Raw genomic sequence first — 20,174 nt, 5'->3', positions numbered from 1 at the left:
GCTACTGACTCCTCAATTTCATCAAAGTTCTTGGATGTTGTAAGGGCACTGAAGATATATGTGAAGAGAACTTCTCGTCACAGAAAGTCGGATTCTCTGTTTGTCCTATATGATCCCAAGAAAATTGGGTGTCCTGCTTCTAAGCAGACTATTTCTCGCTGGATTCGGTTCACTATCCAGCACGCTTATTCTATGGCAGGACTGTCGTGTCCAAAATCTGTTAAGGCCCACTCTACTCGTAAGGTGGGGTCTTCCTGGGCGGCTGCCCGGGGTGTCTCGGCAGTGCAACTTTGCCGAGCTGCAACTTGGTCTGGGTCGAACACATTTGCAAAGTTTTACAAGTTCGATACTTTGGCCTCTGATGATCTGAAGTTCATTCAATCAGTTCTGCAGGAGCCTCCGCGTTCTCCCTCCCGTTCTGAGAGCTTTGGTACATCCCCATGGTACTAAAGTGGACCCCAGCATCCTCTAGGACGTAAGAGAAAATAGGATTTTGGTTACCTACCGGAAAATCCTTTTCTCGTAGTCCATAGAGGATGCTGGGCGCCCGCCCAGCGCTTCGTTTTCCTGCTATCGTTATTTGGTTCGGTACAACTTCGTTTAGTTATGTACTGCACTGTTACTTGGTAAGTAATGTTTCAGTAGTTGCTGAATGTTTCAAGCTTGTTGGCTTGATGTGCCTTGTATGTGTGAGCTGGTATGAATCTTGCCACTATCTGTGTTAAATCCTTCTCTCGAAGATGTCCGTCTCCTCGGGCACAGTTTCTAGACTGAGTCTGGTAGGAGGGGCATAGAGGAAGGAGCCAGCCCACACTCTCAAACTCTTAAAGTGCCAATGGCTCCTGGTGGACCCGTCTATACCCCATGGTACTAATGTGGACCCAAGCATCCTCTACGGACTACGACAAAAGGAGTTACCGGTAGGTAACCAAAATCCTATTTAATGCACCGCTGCGCTCGGCACAGGTTACTATTCCCAATCGTAGTCCACGTGGATCATAAAGTTAACATAAATGTTAAAAAAATGAGAATTTTTTTGAAAAACTCATGTTGACCTTGTCCATGTAGACCTAGTGACCAATTCGACATATAGACCACGTTGACCAATAGTGGTCGACCTAAAGACCGGATACCCTGTCATGTGGGGGGTGGGCCACATGACAACACAAAAAACAGGCCCCAAAGACAGATTAGCCTACTAGGAATCCTCCTAGTGAGCCCTATGGCCGCCCCTAGTGTGCACCTACCCTAATAGCCAGTTCAAATTAAAGGTATATAAAACACCAGAGCATGTGTGAACTCCAGAATGTGTCCCGTCCCTAAAATAGGTTACAATATTGCTATTCTTTAAATTACTAAAGTACTTTCTTGCCTCATACCACTCTGTTCCAGACTGAGTAAATCAGAATAGATTTATCAGTTACCATTTTTCAAACCACTCCACATGTCTGATAAGTCAGGCCCTGCGTTTAGCCCTTTACGTAATGACGTGTTGATGACTTTATTAATCTGTGTAAAAAAAAAAAAAACTACAAGGCGTCAGACAGCGCATGCGAGTTGGGGACGGCACAAAGCAGCAGCGGCCAGAGCAGAGAGCGGGAGGGTACGACGACGACTACGACGTTGTGCAGCCCCGCCCGTGTGTGATCGGCACAGCATGAAGCGCCGAGGGAAGGCGTGTCCCGGCCGAGGCCAAGCCCGCAGTGGCGCGAATGGGGATTGGTCTGAGGGAACGGAATTAGGTCACGTGGGGCGACGTCGGCCGGCGCGGAGGTCGCTGAAGTCCAAGATGGCGGCTGAGCTTGTAGAAGCGAAGGTGAGACCGGGAAGGAGGGGGTGGGACCGGGATGTGCACGTTATTGTCTCAGCATCACAGTGTAGCGTTATAGCACTAATTTTTTTTCCATCATCTGCTTTCCCTTCATCATTACGTAATGCTGCCTTATGATGTGTCCAGCCGCTATGTCCCCGTTATTATTCTAAAGCTTTCTGCGCATCTGCTTCCAGCCGGTAACAGCAAAGATAACAACCCCAGCACACACACTATATCACCCCGCTATCTCGTCCCTCTTAATAAAGTGTACCTCTCTTTCAACTTGCAAGCATTAGAGGGATTTTCTTTAGCTTAATAATAGTGTTGCAGATCCTATTGCTGGTAGTTGTCAGGACAAGCCTTATAATAATGGGATACAACTCCAAGGGAGGAAAGGTATCTTGTGTAGTTTAAGCAAAGTGGGGATCATGGCACAAATAGCCAACAATCCATTACAATCTAGGTATTCTATTTACCAAGCCTTAGAGAGAGATAAAGTACCAACCAGCTCCTAACTGTAATTTTTGAAACAGCCTGTAACATGGCAGTTAGAAGCTATTGTACTTTATCTCTCTCCACTTTATCTCACTCCAAGGCTTAGTAAATAGACTTGAGTTACACGCGACAATAGTCACATTCTGCCCTCTTCATACAAGTAGGATAAGTACAAGTTTGCTATTGAGGTCACTCTTTATTATGACGCTTATTAACTCTACAGTTTGCAGAGGAACTCAAAATCTATGTTTAATGTTTTGATGCATTGTTTATATTCAGTATTCCTGCCTGTTACACCACTGTTGTGTGTTTAACAATGTAATTGTATTTGTTTCCTATGTTCTATTAATGCACTATAGTGTTGCAGTTTTCTGTGTAAGTTGATAAAAAGCAGTAATTCCAAGCTGTAAAAGCTAATACCCTCTTACCGATCAGCTGGTAAAGCATACTGTGACTTGTAGTTTCACAACAGCTGGAAAGCCACATGCAGTGTTTTTTTTGTTCTTTTTTTGGTGAATGGGTTATAAGTTCAGAACATGAGGTACACGATATGTGTTTGGTTTGTGTACCCCCATGTTACAGAAAGTTTGAGTCTTTGTAACTTGTAAACACACAAGTCTATCCCCTACTGTAGAATACATTACAGCAGTGGTTCACAAACTTTTTTGCGTCATGGTGCCCTAGAGTACCAGAATTTTTTCACTGCACCCCTAGGCCAAAAGTTTCTTTGAGAATTTTAGAAAACAATAAGTAAATTATGTTTATGTAGCATCCTTAGTTTCTATAATGTGGTCCGGGACAATATTTGCTTCTGTTTGTCCTCATGTTTTATCATTGGCAGCCACCAGCACTGGTTTTGTCTATTACTTTGACCAAAAATAGTTTGAATTGGTCCTGGACCACCAATCCAAGGCACCCCTGCTAGTGTCCTGAGGCACCCCAGGGTGCCTAGGCACACAGTTTGGGAACCACTGCATTACAGTATAATCCTGCAAAAGGGATTGTCCACACCTGCACTAGGGCCTTTGTTTCTGCCTGAGATTCATTGTGGGACTGCAGTTTGTCGGGGTGGGAGATGTAGATTTCCCTAAGTAAAAGGTACAGGAGTTAATGTTTAGTCATACACTCTATTCCTTTCACTACCTAGCTGTCAGATTTTTAATCCCATAGATGACCTAGGACCCATTACCTGTCATGCAAGCAATGCTGTGTTTCGCAGATTTTCAGGAATTGATATGGGGGTAATACTGCAGTTATCAATTCTTTTAAATGTATTTTCTCTATTGTCCTAGTGGATGCTGGGGTTCCTGAAAGGACCATGGGGAATAGCGGCTCCGCAGGAGACAGGGCACAAAAGTAAAGCTTTCCGATCAGGTGGTGTGCACTGGCTCCTCCCCCTATGACCCTCCTCCAAGCCAGTTAGATTTTTGTGCCCGGCCGAGAAGGGTGCAATCTAGGTGGCTCTCCTAAAGAGCTGCTTAGAAAAGTTTAGCTTAGGTTTTTTACTTTACAGTGAGTCCTGCTGGCAACAGGATCACTGCAACGAGGGACTTAGGGGAGAAGAAGTGAACTCACCTGCGTGCAGGATGGATTGGCTACTGGACATCAGCTCCAGAGGGACGATCACAGGTACAGCCTGGATGGTCACCGGAGCCTTGCCGCCGGCCCCCTTGCAGATGCTGAAGTAAGAAGAGGTCCAGAATCGGCGGCAGAAGACTCCTCAGTCTTCTAAAGGTAGCGCACAGCACTGCAGCTGTGCGCCATTTTCCTCTCAGCACACTTCACACGGCAGTCACTGAGGGTGCAGGGCGCTGGGAGGGGGGCGCCCTGGGAGGCAAATGAATACCTATTTTGGCTAAAAATACCTCACATATAGCCTCCGGAGGCTATATGGAGATATTTAACCCCTGCCAGAATCCGTTAAGAGCGGGAGACGAGGCCGCCGAAAAAGGGGCGGGGCCTATCTCCTCAGCACACAGCGCCATTTTCCCTCACAGAAAGACTGGAGGGAAGGCTCCCAGGCTCTCCCCTGCACTACAGAAACAGGGTTAAAACAGAGAGGGGGGGCACTAATTTGGCGTTAGAAATATATAAAAAATGCTATAAGGGAAAACACTTATATAAGGTTGTCCCTATATAATTATAGCGTTTTTGGTGTGTGCTGGCAAACTCTCCCTCTGTCTCTCCAAAGGGCTAGTGGGTCCTGTCCTCTATCAGAGCATTCCCTGTGTGTGTGCTGTGTGTCGGTACGTGTGTGTCGACATGTAGGAGGACGATGTTGGTGAGGAGGCGGAGCAATTGCCTGTAATGGTGATGTCACTCTCTAGGGAGTCGACACCGGAATGGATGGCTTATTTAGGGAATTACGTGATAATGTCAACACGCTGCAAGGTCGGTTGACGACATGAGACGGCCGACAAACAATTAGTACCGGTCCAAACGTCTCAAAAACACCGTCAGGGGTTTTTAAAACGCCCGTTTACTTTAGTCGGTCGACACAGACACAGACAGGGACACTGAATCCAGTGTCGACGGTGAATAAACAAACGTATTCCTTATTAGGGCCACACGTTAAAGGCAATGAAGGAGGTGTTACATATTTCTGATACTACAAGTACCACAAAAGAGGGTATTATGTGGGATGTGAAAAAACTACCATAGTTTTTCCTGAATCAGATAAATTAAATAAAGTGTGTGATGATGCGTGGGTTCCCCCCGATAGAAAATTATGGGCGGTATACCCTTTCCCGCCAGAAGTTAGGGCGCGTTGGGAAACACCCCTTAGGGTGGATAAGGCGCTCACACGCTTATCAAAACAAGTGGCGGTACCGTCTATAGATAGGGCCGTCCTCAAGGACCAGCTGACAGGAGGCTGGAAAATATCATAAAAAGTATATACACACATACTGGTGTTATACTGCGACCAGCGATCGCCTCAGCCTGGATGTGCAGAGCTGGGGTGGCTTGGTCGGATTCCCTGACTAAAAATATTGATACCCTTGACAGGGACAGTATTTTATTGACTATAGAGCATTTAAAGGATGCATTTCTATATATGCGAGATGCACAGAGAGATATTTGCACTCTGGCATCAAGAGTAAATGCGATGTCCATAACTGCCAGAAGATGTTATGGACACGACAGTGGTCAGGTGATGCAGATTCCAAACGGCACAAAGGTGTATTGCCGTATAAAGGAAGAGGAGTTATTTGGGGTCGGTCCATCGGATCTGGTGGCCACGGCAACTGCTGGAAAATCCACCGTTTTTACCCTAAGTCACATCTCTGCAGAAAAAGACACCGTCTTTTCAGCCTCAGTCCTTTCGTCCCTATAAGATCATATCTGCCCAGGGATAGAGGAAAGGGAAGAAGACTGCAGCAGGCAGCCCATTCCCAGGAACAGAAGCGTTCCACCGCTTCTGACAAGTTCTCAGCATGGCGCTGAGACCGTACTGGACCCCTGGATCCTACAAGTAGTATCCCAGGGGTACAGAGTGGAATGTCGAGACGTTTCCCCTTCGCAGGCTCCTGAAGTCTGCTTTACCAAGGTCTCCCTCCGACAAGGAGGCAGTATGGAAAAAAATTCACAAGCTGTATTCCCAGCAGGTGATAATTAAATTACCCCTCCTACTACAAGAAAAGGGGTATTATTCCACACTATATTGTGGTACTGAAGCCAGAAGGCTAGGTGAGACTTATTCTAAAAATTTTTTTGAACACTTACAAAGGTTCAAATCAAGATGGAGTCACTCAGAGCAGTGATAACGAACCAGGAAGAAGGGGACTATATAGTGTCCCGGGACATCAGGGATGCTTACCTCTATGTCCCAAATTTGCCCTTCTCACTAAGGGTACCTCAGGTTCGTGGTGCAGAACTGTCACTATCAGTTTCAGACGCTGCCGTTTGGATTGTCCACGGCACCCCGGGTCTTTACCAAGGTAATGGCCGAAATGATGATTCTTCTTCGAAGAAAAGGCGTCTTAATTATCCCTTACTTGGACGATCTCCTGATAAGGGCATAGTCCAGGGAACAGTTGGAGGTCGGAGTAGCACTATCTAGGATACTGCTACAACAGCACGGGTGGATTCTAAATATTCCAAAATCGCAGCTGATTCCGACGACACGTCTGCTGTGCCTAGGGATGATTCTGGACACAGTCCAGAAAAAGGTGTTTCTCCCGGAAGAGAAAGCCAGGGAGTTATCCGAGCTAGTCAGGAACCTCCTAAAAACAGTGCATCATTGCACAAGGGTCCTGGTAAAAATGGTGGCTTCCTACGAAGCAATTCCATTCGGCAGATTTCACGCAAGAACTTTTCAGTGGGATCTGCTGGACAAATGGTCCGGATCGCATCTTCAGATGCATCGGCGGATAACCCTATATCCAAGGACAAGGGTGTCTCTCCTGTGGTGGTTATAGAGTGCTCATCTTCTAGAGGGCCGCAGATTCGGCATTCAGGATTGGATGCTGGTGACCACGGAGCCCAGCCCGAGAGGCTGGGGAGCAGTCACACAAGGAAAAAATTTCCAGGGAGTGTGATCAAGTCTGGAGACTTTTCTCCACATAAATATACTGGAGCTAAGGGTAAATTTATAATGCTCTAAGCTTAGCAAGACCTCTGCTTCAAGGTCAGCCGGTATTGATCCAGTGGGAAAAACATCACGGCAGTCGCCCACGTAAACAGACAGGGCGACACAAGAAGCAGGAGGGCAATGGCAAAAACTGCAAGGACTTTTCGCTGGGCGGAAAATCATGTGATAGCACTGTCAGCAGTGTTTCATCCCGGGAATGGAAACTGGGAAGCAGACTTCCTCAGCAGGCACGACCTCCACCCGGGAGAGTGGAAACTTCATCGGGAAGTTTTTTCCACATGATTGTAAACCGTTGGGAAATACCAAAGGTGGACATGATGGCGTCCCGTCTGAACAAAAAACGGGACAGGTATTGCGCCAGGTCAAGAGACCCTCAGGCAATAGCTGTGGACGTTCTGGTAACACCGTGGGTGTACCAGTCGGTGTATGTGTTCCCTCCTCTGCTTCTCATACCTAAGGTGCTGAGAATTATAAGACGTAGAGGAGTAAGAACTGTACTCATGGCTCCGGATTGGCCAAGAAGGACTTGGTACCCGGAACTTCAAGAGATGCTTACAGAGGTCTTATGGCCTCTGCCGCTAAGAAGGGACTTGCTTCAGCAAGTACCATGTCTGTTCCAAGACTTACCGCAGCTGCGTTTTGTCGGCATGGCGGTGGAAAGCCGGATCCTAAGGGAAAAAGGCATTCCGGAAGAGGTCATTCCTACCCTTGTCAAAGCCAGAAAGGAGGTGACCGCACAACATTATCACCACATGTGGCGAAAATATGTTGCGTGGTGTGAGGCCAGGAAGGCCCCACAAAGAAATTTCAACTCGGTCGTTTCCTGCATTTCCTGCAAACAGGAGTGTCTATGGGCCTCAAATTGGGGTCCATTAAGGTTCAAATTTCGGCCCTGTCGATTTTCTTCCAGAAAAAATTGGCTTCAGTTCCTGAAGTCCAGAAGTTTGTCAAGGGAGTATTGCATATACAACCCCCTTTTTGTGCCTCCAGTTGCACTGTGGGATCTCAACGTAGTTCTGGGATTCCTCAAATCACATTGGTTTAAAACCAGTCAAATCTGTGGATTTGAAGCATCTCACATGAAAAGTGACCATGCTCTTGGCCCTGGCCTGGACCAGGCGAGTGTCAAATTGGTGTTTTTTTCTCAAAAAAGCCCATATCTGTTTGTCCATTCGGACAGGGCAGAGCTGCGGACTCGTCCCCAGTTCTCTCCCTAAGGTGGTGTCAGTGTTTCACCTGAACCAGCTTATTGTGGTGCCTTGCACCTACTAGGGACTTGGAGGACTCCAAGTTGCTAGATGTTGTCAGGGCCCTGAAAATATGTTCCAGGACGGCTGGAGTCAGGAAAACTGACTTGCTGTTATCCTGTATGCACCCAACAAACTGGGTGCTCTTGCTTCTAAGCAGACTATTGCTAGTTGGATGTGTAATACAATTCAGCTTGCACATTCTGTGGCAGGCCTGCCACAGCCAAAATATGTAAATGCCCATTCCACAAGGAAGGTGGGCTCATCTTGGGCGGCTGCCCGAGGGGTCTCGGCTTTACAACTTTGCCGAGCAACTACTTGGTCAGGGGCAAACACGTTTGCTAAATTCTACAAATTTGATACCCTGGCTAAGGAGGACCTGGAGTTCTCTCATTCGGTGCTGCAGAGTCATCCGCACTCTCCCGCCCGTTTGGGAGCTTTGGTATAATCCCCATGGTCCTTTCAGGAACCCCAGCATCCACTAGGACGATAGAGAAAATAAGAATTTACTTACCGATAATTCTATTTCTCGGAGTCCGTAGTGGATGCTGGGCGCCCATCCCAAGTGCGGTTTATCTGCAATACTTGTACATAGTTACAAAAATCGGGTTATTATTGTGGTGAGCCATCTTTTCAGAGGCTCCGCTGTTATCATACTGTTAACTGGGTTTAGATCACAAGTTGTACGGTGTGATTGGTGTGGCTGGTATGAGTCTTACCCGGGATTCAAAATTCCTCCCTTATTGTGTACGCTCGTCCGGGCACAGTACCTAACTGGCTTGGAGGAGGGTCATAGGGGGAGGAGCCAGTGCACACCACCTGATCGGAAAGCTTTACTTTTGTGCCCTGTCTCCTGCGGAGCCGCTATTCCCCATGGTCCTTTCAGGAACCCCAGCATCCACTACGGACTCCGAGAAATAGAATTATCGGTAAGTAAATTCTTATTTTTTTATTCTAATACAATTCCCTGTGTTGCTCTTTTAGTTGCATTATCATATCATAATGCTGTGTTCCCCAACCACGGTCCTCAAGGCACACTAAGGGCACAATCCAATTATATATCAAGAGTGCGATGTGCCATTGCTGCTACGTTTCAATGCCGGCAATAGCACCTGACCTTGCACCCTCCGCGGGCTGAAATCATCCTGAATTCACACACAATTGCTCAGAGCTCCATGGGGCAGCAAGCACTTTTGTATGAGTTCAGGCAGTCGCAAAGTGTGGCAGCTGCCGTGAAGACTCGCACCCACGACATCGTGTATAATTGGATTGAGCCCTAACAGTCCCATGTTTTTGCTATATCCATGCTTGAGCCCAGATGGTTCCATCAAAATAACTGCGGTACTAATTAAGTCACCTGTGCTCGAGTATGTCTGTCTTTAAAACCAGGACTGTTATACCGCTTTCACATCGCAAATGCTGGGTCACATCTGGTAATTGGAAATGGTTCCTTCTCGGGTCCAACCCGACATTAAACCCTGAGAACTGGCTTCCACACACAGCAGTTTGCCAGGTCAGGTTGCCATCGGGGGCGGGGGTGATGATGGCGCTGGGAGATGAGGTCCTCTCTGCGCCACCTCTTCCTATGCTGTGAACGAGCACCAGGTCGCGTCGACTCGGGTAACCTGTTCACACTGCACCTGACCCGGGAATAACCCGTCTTTATTCTCGGGTTGAATTACTGGGTCAGGCAACCGGGGATTTCTGGAGTGACCCTTTCACACCGCACCGCGACCCATGACGACCTGGCAATATACTGGGTCGATACCGTATTATTTGTGCGGTGTGAAAGGGGTATAAGTGTGCTTTGAGGACTGTGGTTGAAAATCCCTGCCATAATATGGTGTTGATTCTAGTACCCTGCACCTTTCAAATCCTGTGCAGTTCCTCTTTCCTGCCTTTGGTGTCGCTCTCTGCTCTGGCGCTACTCAGTACACACAGGTCTGTATCACAGCACTTGGTAACAGATCAGAGTGTGCTGAGAAGTATCACAGCAGAGAGCGACACACCAGGCAGGAAAGAGGAGCTGCACGGATTTTGAAAGGCGCAGGGTGTTAGAATTAACACTAATAATGCATTGCACTATATTGTAGTTAGTCAGTCAGTTCAGCTCCCTATCCATTGACTTAAGTAAAAACAAGTAATGGAAAATAATATTCTACTGCAAATAGGTTTAATATTTTGTATTGGAGCAATACAGTGAAATAGGTTCTGTAAGTCATTTCTTAACACACAGGTCTTTGGCATTAGACAAAGTACAATCTAACTTCTAGTTTATAGTGAAACTAAATTTATGAAAAGTACACCACTTTCCTTGTTAATTGCCTTTGTCCTGTACTCCCACACACACAATCACCAACATCCTAAATCAATTGTTTTGGGCATCTGATTTTACAGTCTAAACTGGCATGTTTAGACGCCCAAACAATTGTCACTATTCAATTGTTGTTTGGGCGGCCATTCATGTCACGCCCAGACAGACAGGGTTTAGCCGCGTAAAACTTCTATGCCCATCTAAAGTTCAGCTTTGGGCGTACAAACTCCTGTTCGCACGCCCAAAGTGCCGACTTAGCGCACATTTCTTGTAGCAACTCTAGAGACTGCAAGAAGAAATATCATCCATGAGGTTAGTGGGCTTCTAAACAGAGAAACCGTTTAATTGCTCTGTTTTGCGCCTGCTAGTGGTAGCAGCAGGGGAAAACAATTGAATCTGCCCCATATTTTCAGTGCAGAAAAGAGCATCAATGTGTTGATTCTATTATAGGTTCTACTCTTTGTATCACCCACCTCACTATGCCTCCTGTGTTGGCCTTTGTTTTAACTGGACTTTTAAAAGCAGTTGCTCTCTGCTTTTACAAAACCTTGTGAAATCACCTCTACTTTGTTCTTCTGCCACCTACATACAGCCATGGCACCCATCAACCAGTTTTGATGAAACCTGCAACTCATGTCCCAAGTAAAAATAGCAGTCAATTGATCCATATTTGAAAAAACCAAATAGGAGCAGATGTGCTTTCTTTTATACTACATAACATTTAATACGCATACGCAAACAAATACAATTGAAATATTAACCATACAGATAGTATATTACAATTAAATTGCCCATACAGCAGTGATGGGGAACCTTTGGCACGACAGCTGTTGAACTACTCATCCCAGCATGCCCTGCTACAGTTTTAGCATGGCCAAATATAAAAACTGTAGCAGGGCATGCTGGGATGTGTAGTTCGACAACAGCTGGAGTGCCAAAGGTTCCCCATCACTGCCATACAGGGACATACATTTATAATAAAAAAGGAGAAAAAAACAATTAGTGTCCGCAATCTAATGGAACTAACTTACACTGAATTAATTAAAATATAATTGTAGTCAAATATTAGAGGTAATTAGGTCACCAACGTATGATTTCAAATTATTTCAGTCCAGAACAATGTGACAAGATGCGAGGCATACAGTTGAGGTTGCACTAAAGTCAAAATAGATGCTTTTTTTTTTTTTTTTTAAAGTAGTGTCCATTAGACAGGTATTAATAGTATATACAGTACTGTGCAAAGGTTTTAGACATGTGTGAAAAACTGCTGCGAAGTAAGAATGCTTTCTACAGAGTCCCTAATCTCGACATCATCAAGTCTGTCTGGGATTACATGAAGAGATGGAAGGATTTGAGCAAGCCTACAGCCACAGATGATCTGTGGTTTTGTTCTCCATGGTGTTTGGAACAACCACCCTGCTGAGTTCTTTCAAAAACTGTGCAGGTGTCCCAAGAATTGGTGGTCACACCAAATATTGATTAGATTTATATTTCAGTCCATTCACTTTGTTTTTTTAAATTAATAAAATACGAACTATTAACACTTCTACTATAGAAAGCATTCTTACTTTGCAGCATTTTTTCCACAACCTGAATGCAGGCAATTACTTTCTTAGAATCTGTCCATCAGACAATTAAGGTACAATTTAGTTTGTAAAGAAAATGCAATACAATATGTAACCATTTGTTAGCATCCCCCCCCCCCTGCAAAGCCTAACCCTCACCCTCCACGGTGGTGCCTAAAACTAACCCCCCGCAGCCTAAACCTAAAATAAGTTAAGACATAATGTAAGACATAATAATATATTACACACAAAATATTTTTGACTCTATGTGCGACTGAAATTCATATTACCCTAGTTTGCATAAATCTATTTGGCTAAGAGGTTACATGAGTTGTTTGGTTGAAAATGTTGTCCCAGCCCTAACTGAAAATGATGCCTTTCAAATGTCTCATTTATTTAGAACATGGTGATGAGTTTTCGGGTGTCAGATCTTCAGATGCTTCTGGGATATGTTGGACGCAGTAAAAGTGGCTTGAAGCATGAACTTGTCACTCGTGCATTGCAACTGGTGCAATTTGATTGCAGTCCTGAAGTGTTCAAAAAGATAAAGGAGCTCTATGAGACAAGATACTCTAAGAAGGCCAATGATGTAGTCTCCACCGCTCCAGCACAGCCACCACACAATCGGTCATCAGACTCTTTGACCATCCATGCCTCCTATGACCATGGAGCATCTGGTCCTAGGACTTCCCTTTCTCCACCTAACATGGACTATCCAGCCTTGTATGGGAAACATGTGAATGGTCTTTCTCGAATACCCCCCAAATTAATGACCAAGCCTGAGGTGCGACTTGTCAAGTTGCCCTTTTACGATGTGGTAGATGAACTTTTAAAGCCAACGGAACTTGGTGAGTTATAAGATACTGTCACAATGCTACGTTACATTTATTTCTAAATACATTTTTTGTTATTGGTGTGTTTGCAATTTAAACATATGTAAAAGTAGATTATTTGGGGATTTTTTGCTAACCACAAATGACAGCTATATGAGCAGCTTACAGTTTAGGCTGTTAAAATATATAGAGTCAAGGAACCTCTAATCCTTTAAATGCAATTGTCCAAACAAACATTTTATTGTATACTTGTTTCTATAGCATGCCTTGTGCATGCTAAGTTGTACAGCCAGTCGAGTATGACTTAGGGGAATCCTTTTAATGAGGAGGAAAGTAAAAATATTTTGGTCTGTACGTTCTTATCCCTTGACATACACAGTACTTATGCATACTTTTAAAGTTCCTTCTTTGCTCTTGTATTTATCAAAAGAGCCTATTTTTATTGTTGTGTTGGCTAAAACTGTATTCCTCCAACCACTTCCTCTTCATTCTGCTGATAGTGTGTGAGCTGAGCCTGGGCACCAAACAGTTAAAATAAGAATTTACTTACCGATAATTCTATTTCTCGGAGTCCGTAGTGGATGCTGGGGTTCCTGAAAGGACCATGGGGAATAGCGGCTCCGCAGGAGACAGGGCACAAAAGTAAAGCTTTCCGATCAGGTGGTGTGCACTGGCTCCTCCCCCTATGACCCTCCTCCAAGCCAGTTAGGTACTGTGCCCGGACGAGCGTACACAATAAGGGAGGAATTTTGAATCCCGGGTAAGACTCATACCAGCCACACCAATCACACCGTACAACTTGTGATCTAAACCCAGTTAACAGTATGATAACAGCGGAGCCTCTGAAAAGATGGCTCACAACAATAATAACCCGATTTTTGTAACTATGTACAAGTATTGCAGATAATCCGCACTTGGGATGGGCGCCCAGCATCCACTACGGACTCCGAGAAATAGAATTATCGGTAAGTAAATTCTTATTTTCTCTATCGTCCTAGTGGATGCTGGGGTTCCTGAAAGGACCATGGGGATTATACCAAAGCTCCCAAACGGGCGGGAGAGTGCGGATGACTCTGCAGCACCGAATGAGAGAACTCCAGGTCCTCCTTAGCCAGGGTATCAAATTTGTAGGATTTTACAAACGTGTTTGCCCCTGACTAAATAACCGCTCGGCAAAGTTGTAAAGCCGAGACCCCTCGGGCAGCCGCCCAAGATGAGCCCACCTTCCTTGTGGAATGGGCATTTACATATTTTGGCTGTGGCAGGCCTGCCACAGAATGTGCAAGCTGAATTGTATTACACATCCAACTAGCAATAGTCTGCTTAAAAGCAAGAGCACCCAGTTTGTTGGGTGCATACAGGATAACAGCAAGTCAGTTTTCCTGACTCCAGCCGTCCTGGAACCTATATTTTCAGGGCCCTGACAACATCTAGCAACTTGGAGTCCTCCAAGTCCCTAGTAGGTGCAAGGCACCACAATAAGCTGGTTCAGGTGAAACACTGACACCACCTTAGGGAGAGAACTGGGGACGAGTCCGCAGCTCTGCCCTGTCCGAATGGACAACCAGATATGGGCATTTTTGAGAAAAAAACCACCAATTTGACACTCGCCTGGTCCAGGCCAGGGCCAAGAGCATGGTCACTTTTCATGTGAGATGCTTCAAATCCACAGATTTGACTGGTTTTAAACCAATGTGATTTGAAGAATCCCAGAACTACGTTGAGATCCCACAGTGCCACTGGAGGCACAAAAGAGGGTTGTATATGCAATACTCCCTTGACAAAGTTCTGGACTTCAGGAACTGAAGCCAATTCTTTCTGGAAGAAAATTGACAGGGCCGAAATTTGAACCTTAATGGACCCCAATTTGAGGCCCATAGACACTCCTGTTTGCAGGAAATGCAGGAATCGACCGAGTTGAAATTTCTTTGTGGGGCCTTCCTGGCCTCACACCACGCAACATATTTTCGCCACATGTGGTGATAATGTTGTGCGGTCACCTCCTTTCTGGCTTTGACCAGGGTAGGAATGACCTCTTCCGGAATGCCTTTTTCCCTTAGGATCCGGCGTTCCACCGCCATGCCAACAAACGCAGCTGCGGTAAGTCTTGGAACAGACATGGTACTTGCTGAAGCAAGTCCCTTCTTAGCGGCAGAGGCCATAAGACCTCTGTAAACATCTCTTGAAGTTCCGGGTACCAAGTCCTTCTTGGCCAATCCGGAGCCATGAGTATAGTTCTTACTCCTCTACGTCTTATAATTCTCAGCACCTTAGGTATGAGAAGCAGAGGAGGGAACACATACACCGACTGGTACACCCACGGTGTTACCAGAACGTCCACAGCTATTGCCTGAGGGTCTCTTGACCTGGCGCAATACCTGTCCCGTTTTTTGTTCAGACGGGACGCCATCATGTCCACCTTTGGTATTTCCCAACGGTTTACAATCATGTGGAAAAAACTTCCCGATGAAGTTTCCACTCTCCCGGGTGGAGGTCGTGCCTGCTGAGGAAGTCTGCTTCCCAGTTTCCATTCCCGGGATGAAACACTGCTGACAGTGCTATCACATGATTTTCCGCCCAGCGAAAAGTCCTTGCAGTTTTTGCCATTGCCCTCCTGCTTCTTGTGTCGCCCTGTCTGTTTACGTGGGCGACTGCCGTGATGTTTTTCCCACTGGATCAATATCGGCTGACCTTGAAGCAGAGGTCTTGCTAAGCTTAGAGCATTATAAATTTACCCTTAGCTCCAGTATATTTATGTGGAGAAAAGTCTCCAGACTTGATCACACTCCCTGGAAATTTTTTTTTTTTTTTTTTTTCCTTGTGTGACTGCTCCCCAGCCTCTCGGGCTGGGCTCCGTGGTCACCAGCATCCAATCCTGAATGCCGAATCTGCGGCACTCTAGAAGATGAGCACTCTATAACCACCACAGGAGAGACACCCTTGTCCTTGGATATAGGGTTATCCGCTGATGCATCTGAAGATGCGATCCGGACCATTTGTCCAGCAGATCCCACTGAAAAGTTCTTGCGTGAAATCTGCCGAATGGAATTGCTTCGTAGGAAGCCACCATTTTCTACCAGGACCCTTGTGCAATGATGCACTGTTTTTAGGAGGTTCCTGACTAGCTCGGATAACTCCCTGGCTTTCTCTTTCGGGAGAAACACCTTTTTCTGGACTGTGTCCAGAATCATCCCTAGGCACAGCAGACGTGTCGTCGGGATCAGCTGCGATTTTGGAATATTTAGAAACCACCCGTGCTGTTGTAGCAGTATCCGAGATAGTGCTACTCCTACCTCCAACTGTTCCCTGGACTATGCCCTTATCAGGAGATCGTCCAAGTAAGGGATAATTAAGACGCCTTTTCTTCGAAGAAGAATCATCATTTCGGCCATTACCTTAGTAAAGACCCGGGGTGCCGTGGACAATCCAAACGGCAGCGTCTGAAACTGATAGTGACAGTTCTGCACCACGAACCTGAGGTACCCTTAGTGAGAAGGGCAAATTTGGGACATAGAGGTAAGCATCCCTGATGTCCCGGGACACTATATAGTCCCCTTCTTCCTGTTCGTTATCACTGCTCTGAGTGACTCCATCTTGATTTGAACCTTTGTAAGTGTTCAAAAATTTTTTAGATTTAGAATAAGTCTCACCTAGCCTTCTGGCTTCAGTACCACAATATAGTGTGGAATAATACCCCTTTTCTTGTAGTAGGAGGGGTAATTTAATTATCACCTGCTGGGAATACAGCTTGTGAATTTTTTCCCATACTGCCTCCTTGTCGGAGGGAGACCTTGGTAAAGCAGACTTCAGGAGCCTGCGAAGGGGAAACGTCTCGACATTCCAATCTGTACCCCTGGGATACTACTTGTAGGATCCAGGGGTCCTGTACGGTCTCAGCGCCATGCTGAGAACTTGTCAGAAGCGGTGGAACGCTTCTGTTCCTGGGAATGGGCTGCCTGCTGCAGTCTTCTTCCTTTTCCTCTATCCCTGGGCAGATATGATCTTATAGGGACGAAAGGACTGAGGCTGAAAAGACGGTGTCTTTTTCTGCAGAGATGTGACTTAGGGTAAAAACGGTGGATTTTCCAGCAGTTGCCGTGGCCACCAGGTCCGATGGACCGACCCCAAATAACTCCTCTTCCTTTATACGGCAATCCACCTTTGTGCCGTTTGGAATCTGCATCACCTGACCACTGTCGTGTCCATAACATCTTCTGGCAGTTATGGACATCGCATTTACTCTTGATGCCAGAGTGCAAATATCCCTCTGTGCATCTCGCATATATAGAAATGCATCCTTTAAATGCTCTATAGTCAATAAAATACTGTCCCTGTCAAGGGTATCAATATTTTTAGTCAGGGAATCCGACCAAGCCACCCCAGCTCTGCACATCCAGGCTGAGGCGATCGCTGGTCGCAGTATAACACCAGTATGTGTGTATATACTTTTTATGATATTTTCCAGCCTCCTGTCAGCTGGTCCTTGAGGACGGCCCTATCTATAGACGGTACCGCCACTTGTTTTGATAAGCGTGTGAGCGCCTTATCCACCCTAAGGGGTGTTTCCCAACGCGCCCTAACTTCTGGCGGGAAAGGGTATACCGCCCATAATTTTCTATCGGGGGGAACCCACGCATCATCACACACTTTATTTAATTTATCTGATTCAGGAAAAACTATGGTAGTTTTTTCACATCCCACATAATACCCTCTTTTGTGGTACTTGTAGTATCAGAAATATGTAACACCTCCTTCATTGCCTTTAACGTGTGGCCCTAATAAGGAATACGTTTGTTTATTCACCGTCGACACTGGATTCAGTGTCCCTGTCTGTGTCTGTGTCGACCGACTAAAGTAAACGGGCGTTTTAAAACCCCTGACGGTGTTTTTGAGACGTCTGGACCGGTACTAATTGTTTGTCGTCCGTCTCATGTCGTCAACCGACCTTGCAGCGTGTTGACATTATCACGTAATTCCCTAAATAAGCCATCCATTCCGGTGTCGACTCCCTAGAGAGTGACATCACCATTACAGGCAATTGCTCCGCCTCCTCACCAACATCGTCCTCCTACATGTCGACACACACGTACCGACACACAGCACACACACAGGGAATGCTCTGATAGAGGACAGGACCCACTAGCCCTTTGGAGAGACAGAGGGAGAGTTTGCCAGCACACACCAAAAACGCTATAATTATATAGGGACAACCTTATATAAGTGTTTTCCCTTATAGCATCTTTTTTATATATTTCTAACGCCAAATTAGTGCCCCCCCTCTCTGTTTTAACCCTGTTTCTGTAGTGCAGTGCAGGGGAGAGCCTGGGAGCCTTCCCTCCAGCCTTTCTGTGAGGGAAAATGGCGCTGTGTGCTGAGGAGATAGGCCCCGCCCCTTTTTCGGCGGCCTCGTCTCCCGCTCTTAACGGATTCTGGCAGGGGTTAAATATCTCCATATAGCCCCCGGAGGCTATATGTGAGGTATTTTTAGCCAAAATAGGTTTTCATTTGCCTCCCAGGGTGCCCCCCTCCCAGCGCCCTGCACCCTCAGTGACTGCCGTGTGAAGTGTGCTGAGAGGAAAATGGCGCACAGCTGCAGTGCTGTGCGCTACCTTTAGAAGACTGAGGAGTCTTCTGCCGCCGATTCTGGACCTCTTCTTATTTCAGCATCTGCAAGGGGGCCGGCGGCAAGGCTCCGGTGACCATCCAGGCTGTACCTGTGATCGTCCCTCTGGAGCTGATGTCCAGTAGCCAAGAAGCCAATCCATCCTGCACGCAGGTGAGTTCACTTCTTCTCCCCTCTGTCCCTCGTTGCAGTGATCCTGTTGCCAGCAGGACTCACTGTAAAATAAAAAACCTAAGCTAAACTTTTCTAAGCAGCTCTTTAGGAGAGCCACCTAGATTGCACCCTTCTCGGCCGGGCACAAAAATCTAACTGGCTTGGAGGAGGGTCATAGGGGGAGGAGCCAGTGCACACCACCTGATCGGAAAGCTTTACTTTTGTGCCCTGTCTCCTGCGGAGCCGCTATTCCCCATGGTCCTTTCAGGAACCCCAGCATCCACTAGGACGATAGAGAAATTTCTTTACCCATGAGGCTCTCTTACCGCTTCCAGATTTAGTTTGGTGCCTAGCAAGGACATGCTTTTAGGGGGCTCCTGTTAGTCCCTTGTTGTTTCTTTTACTTTTATTTTTATTTAATATACTTTCACTGACTACAGGACTGGAGGGAGTGCTGCATTTTTGACGCCCCTCCACCGCCATTCCCAACATTTCCACTACCCCAGACACGTAGTGCCGGCAACGGATTAAGTGTCCACAGCCAGGCTCCATAGCACTCCTGGAAGCCACAGCAAGCGCAATGAGGCTTCAGGGAGCCACGCAGCTTGCGGCTTTTGCTGTCAGCGCGGGCGGCCGTCGACAGCACTTGCAAGGTCTTCTCCGCACCCCAACTAAACCATTTTGGCAATAGGGCACATGTTGGTAATGGCCATGTTCCTGGTTGGCTCTATCCTTTGTCTTCACTACTTGTATCTTTTTTCCTTTACACTACTGTTTCTGTAGGTTTTTTTTTTTCTGTGTTTGACCTACTGTTTAGTGAAAACATTTGTGTTTTATTGCCATGTACACTGTTGTAGTCCTACTTATTTCTAAATTTTTGGCACTTTAATATTCAGTGCTCTCCCCTTTAAAATTGTATTCCGCTGTGTCCTTACAAACTTGGTTGTGTGGGGACGTTTACTTGGAATGCTTTAATATGTCTTCCAAGAGCAAGGCGCCCAGGGAGGGGGGGCACCGCTGTGCTGCTCAACTGCAAAAGCTGCTCTGAAGCGCTTTCTTATCAGGCACCTGACCGAGATGTCTTATGCGTCAGGTGTTTACAAAGTATGCAGTGTGTGGTCTCTTTGCCCACTGTTTCCTTTTAGAAACCAACATGGGCTTCCACACTTTCACATGTAATGTTGCAACTAGTAAACCAGCTTGCAAATCCCAGGTCACATCCCTCTGCTGCCATAGGTACAGGTGTGGGTCATTTAGATAATATTTTACCTGCTCAGAGAGATGCAAAAAATCTGCTGATGTAGAACCGCCATGGGTTCAGTCTTTCTCGCAGTCTGTTCAGGGGCTAACGCAGGTGTCTGCTTCTCTCCAACATATGCTGGACAGGGACAGACCCACCAAACAGGACATCTCCACCCCTCATACTGTGTATGACTCATCAGACCTGGTAAGAGTCCGAAGCACAAGTGGTTGTTGAAGCCCTAATCATACTATTACTTACATGCTGAAGGTTGCCCAGCGCAGGGCAAGGGTGCCCAGC

At 46.3% G+C, this 20,174-nt stretch overlaps 1 protein-coding gene across 1 annotated transcript in view; it reads left to right on the top strand.

The window, feature by feature from the left end:
- Positions 1-1,534: 1,534 nt before the first annotated feature.
- PIAS4 (protein inhibitor of activated STAT 4) overlaps positions 1,535-20,174 on the top strand; it is a 197,686-nt gene continuing 179,046 nt past the window's right edge. Inside the window, exons 1-2 of the mRNA XM_063914861.1 lie at positions 1,535-1,816; positions 12,426-12,873. Coding sequence (XP_063770931.1) covers positions 1,658-1,816; positions 12,426-12,873 — 607 coding nt within the window. The 5' untranslated portion in view covers positions 1,535-1,657. The remainder of the gene's footprint in view (positions 1,817-12,425; positions 12,874-20,174) is intronic.

This window comes from Pseudophryne corroboree, chromosome 1, assembly GCF_028390025.1.
Source record: "Pseudophryne corroboree isolate aPseCor3 chromosome 1, aPseCor3.hap2, whole genome shotgun sequence".
Classification (NCBI taxonomy): Eukaryota; Metazoa; Chordata; class Amphibia; order Anura; family Myobatrachidae; genus Pseudophryne; species Pseudophryne corroboree.
Note: the sequence above shows the minus strand (reverse complement) of the source record. Positions and strands in the feature narration are given on the sequence as shown.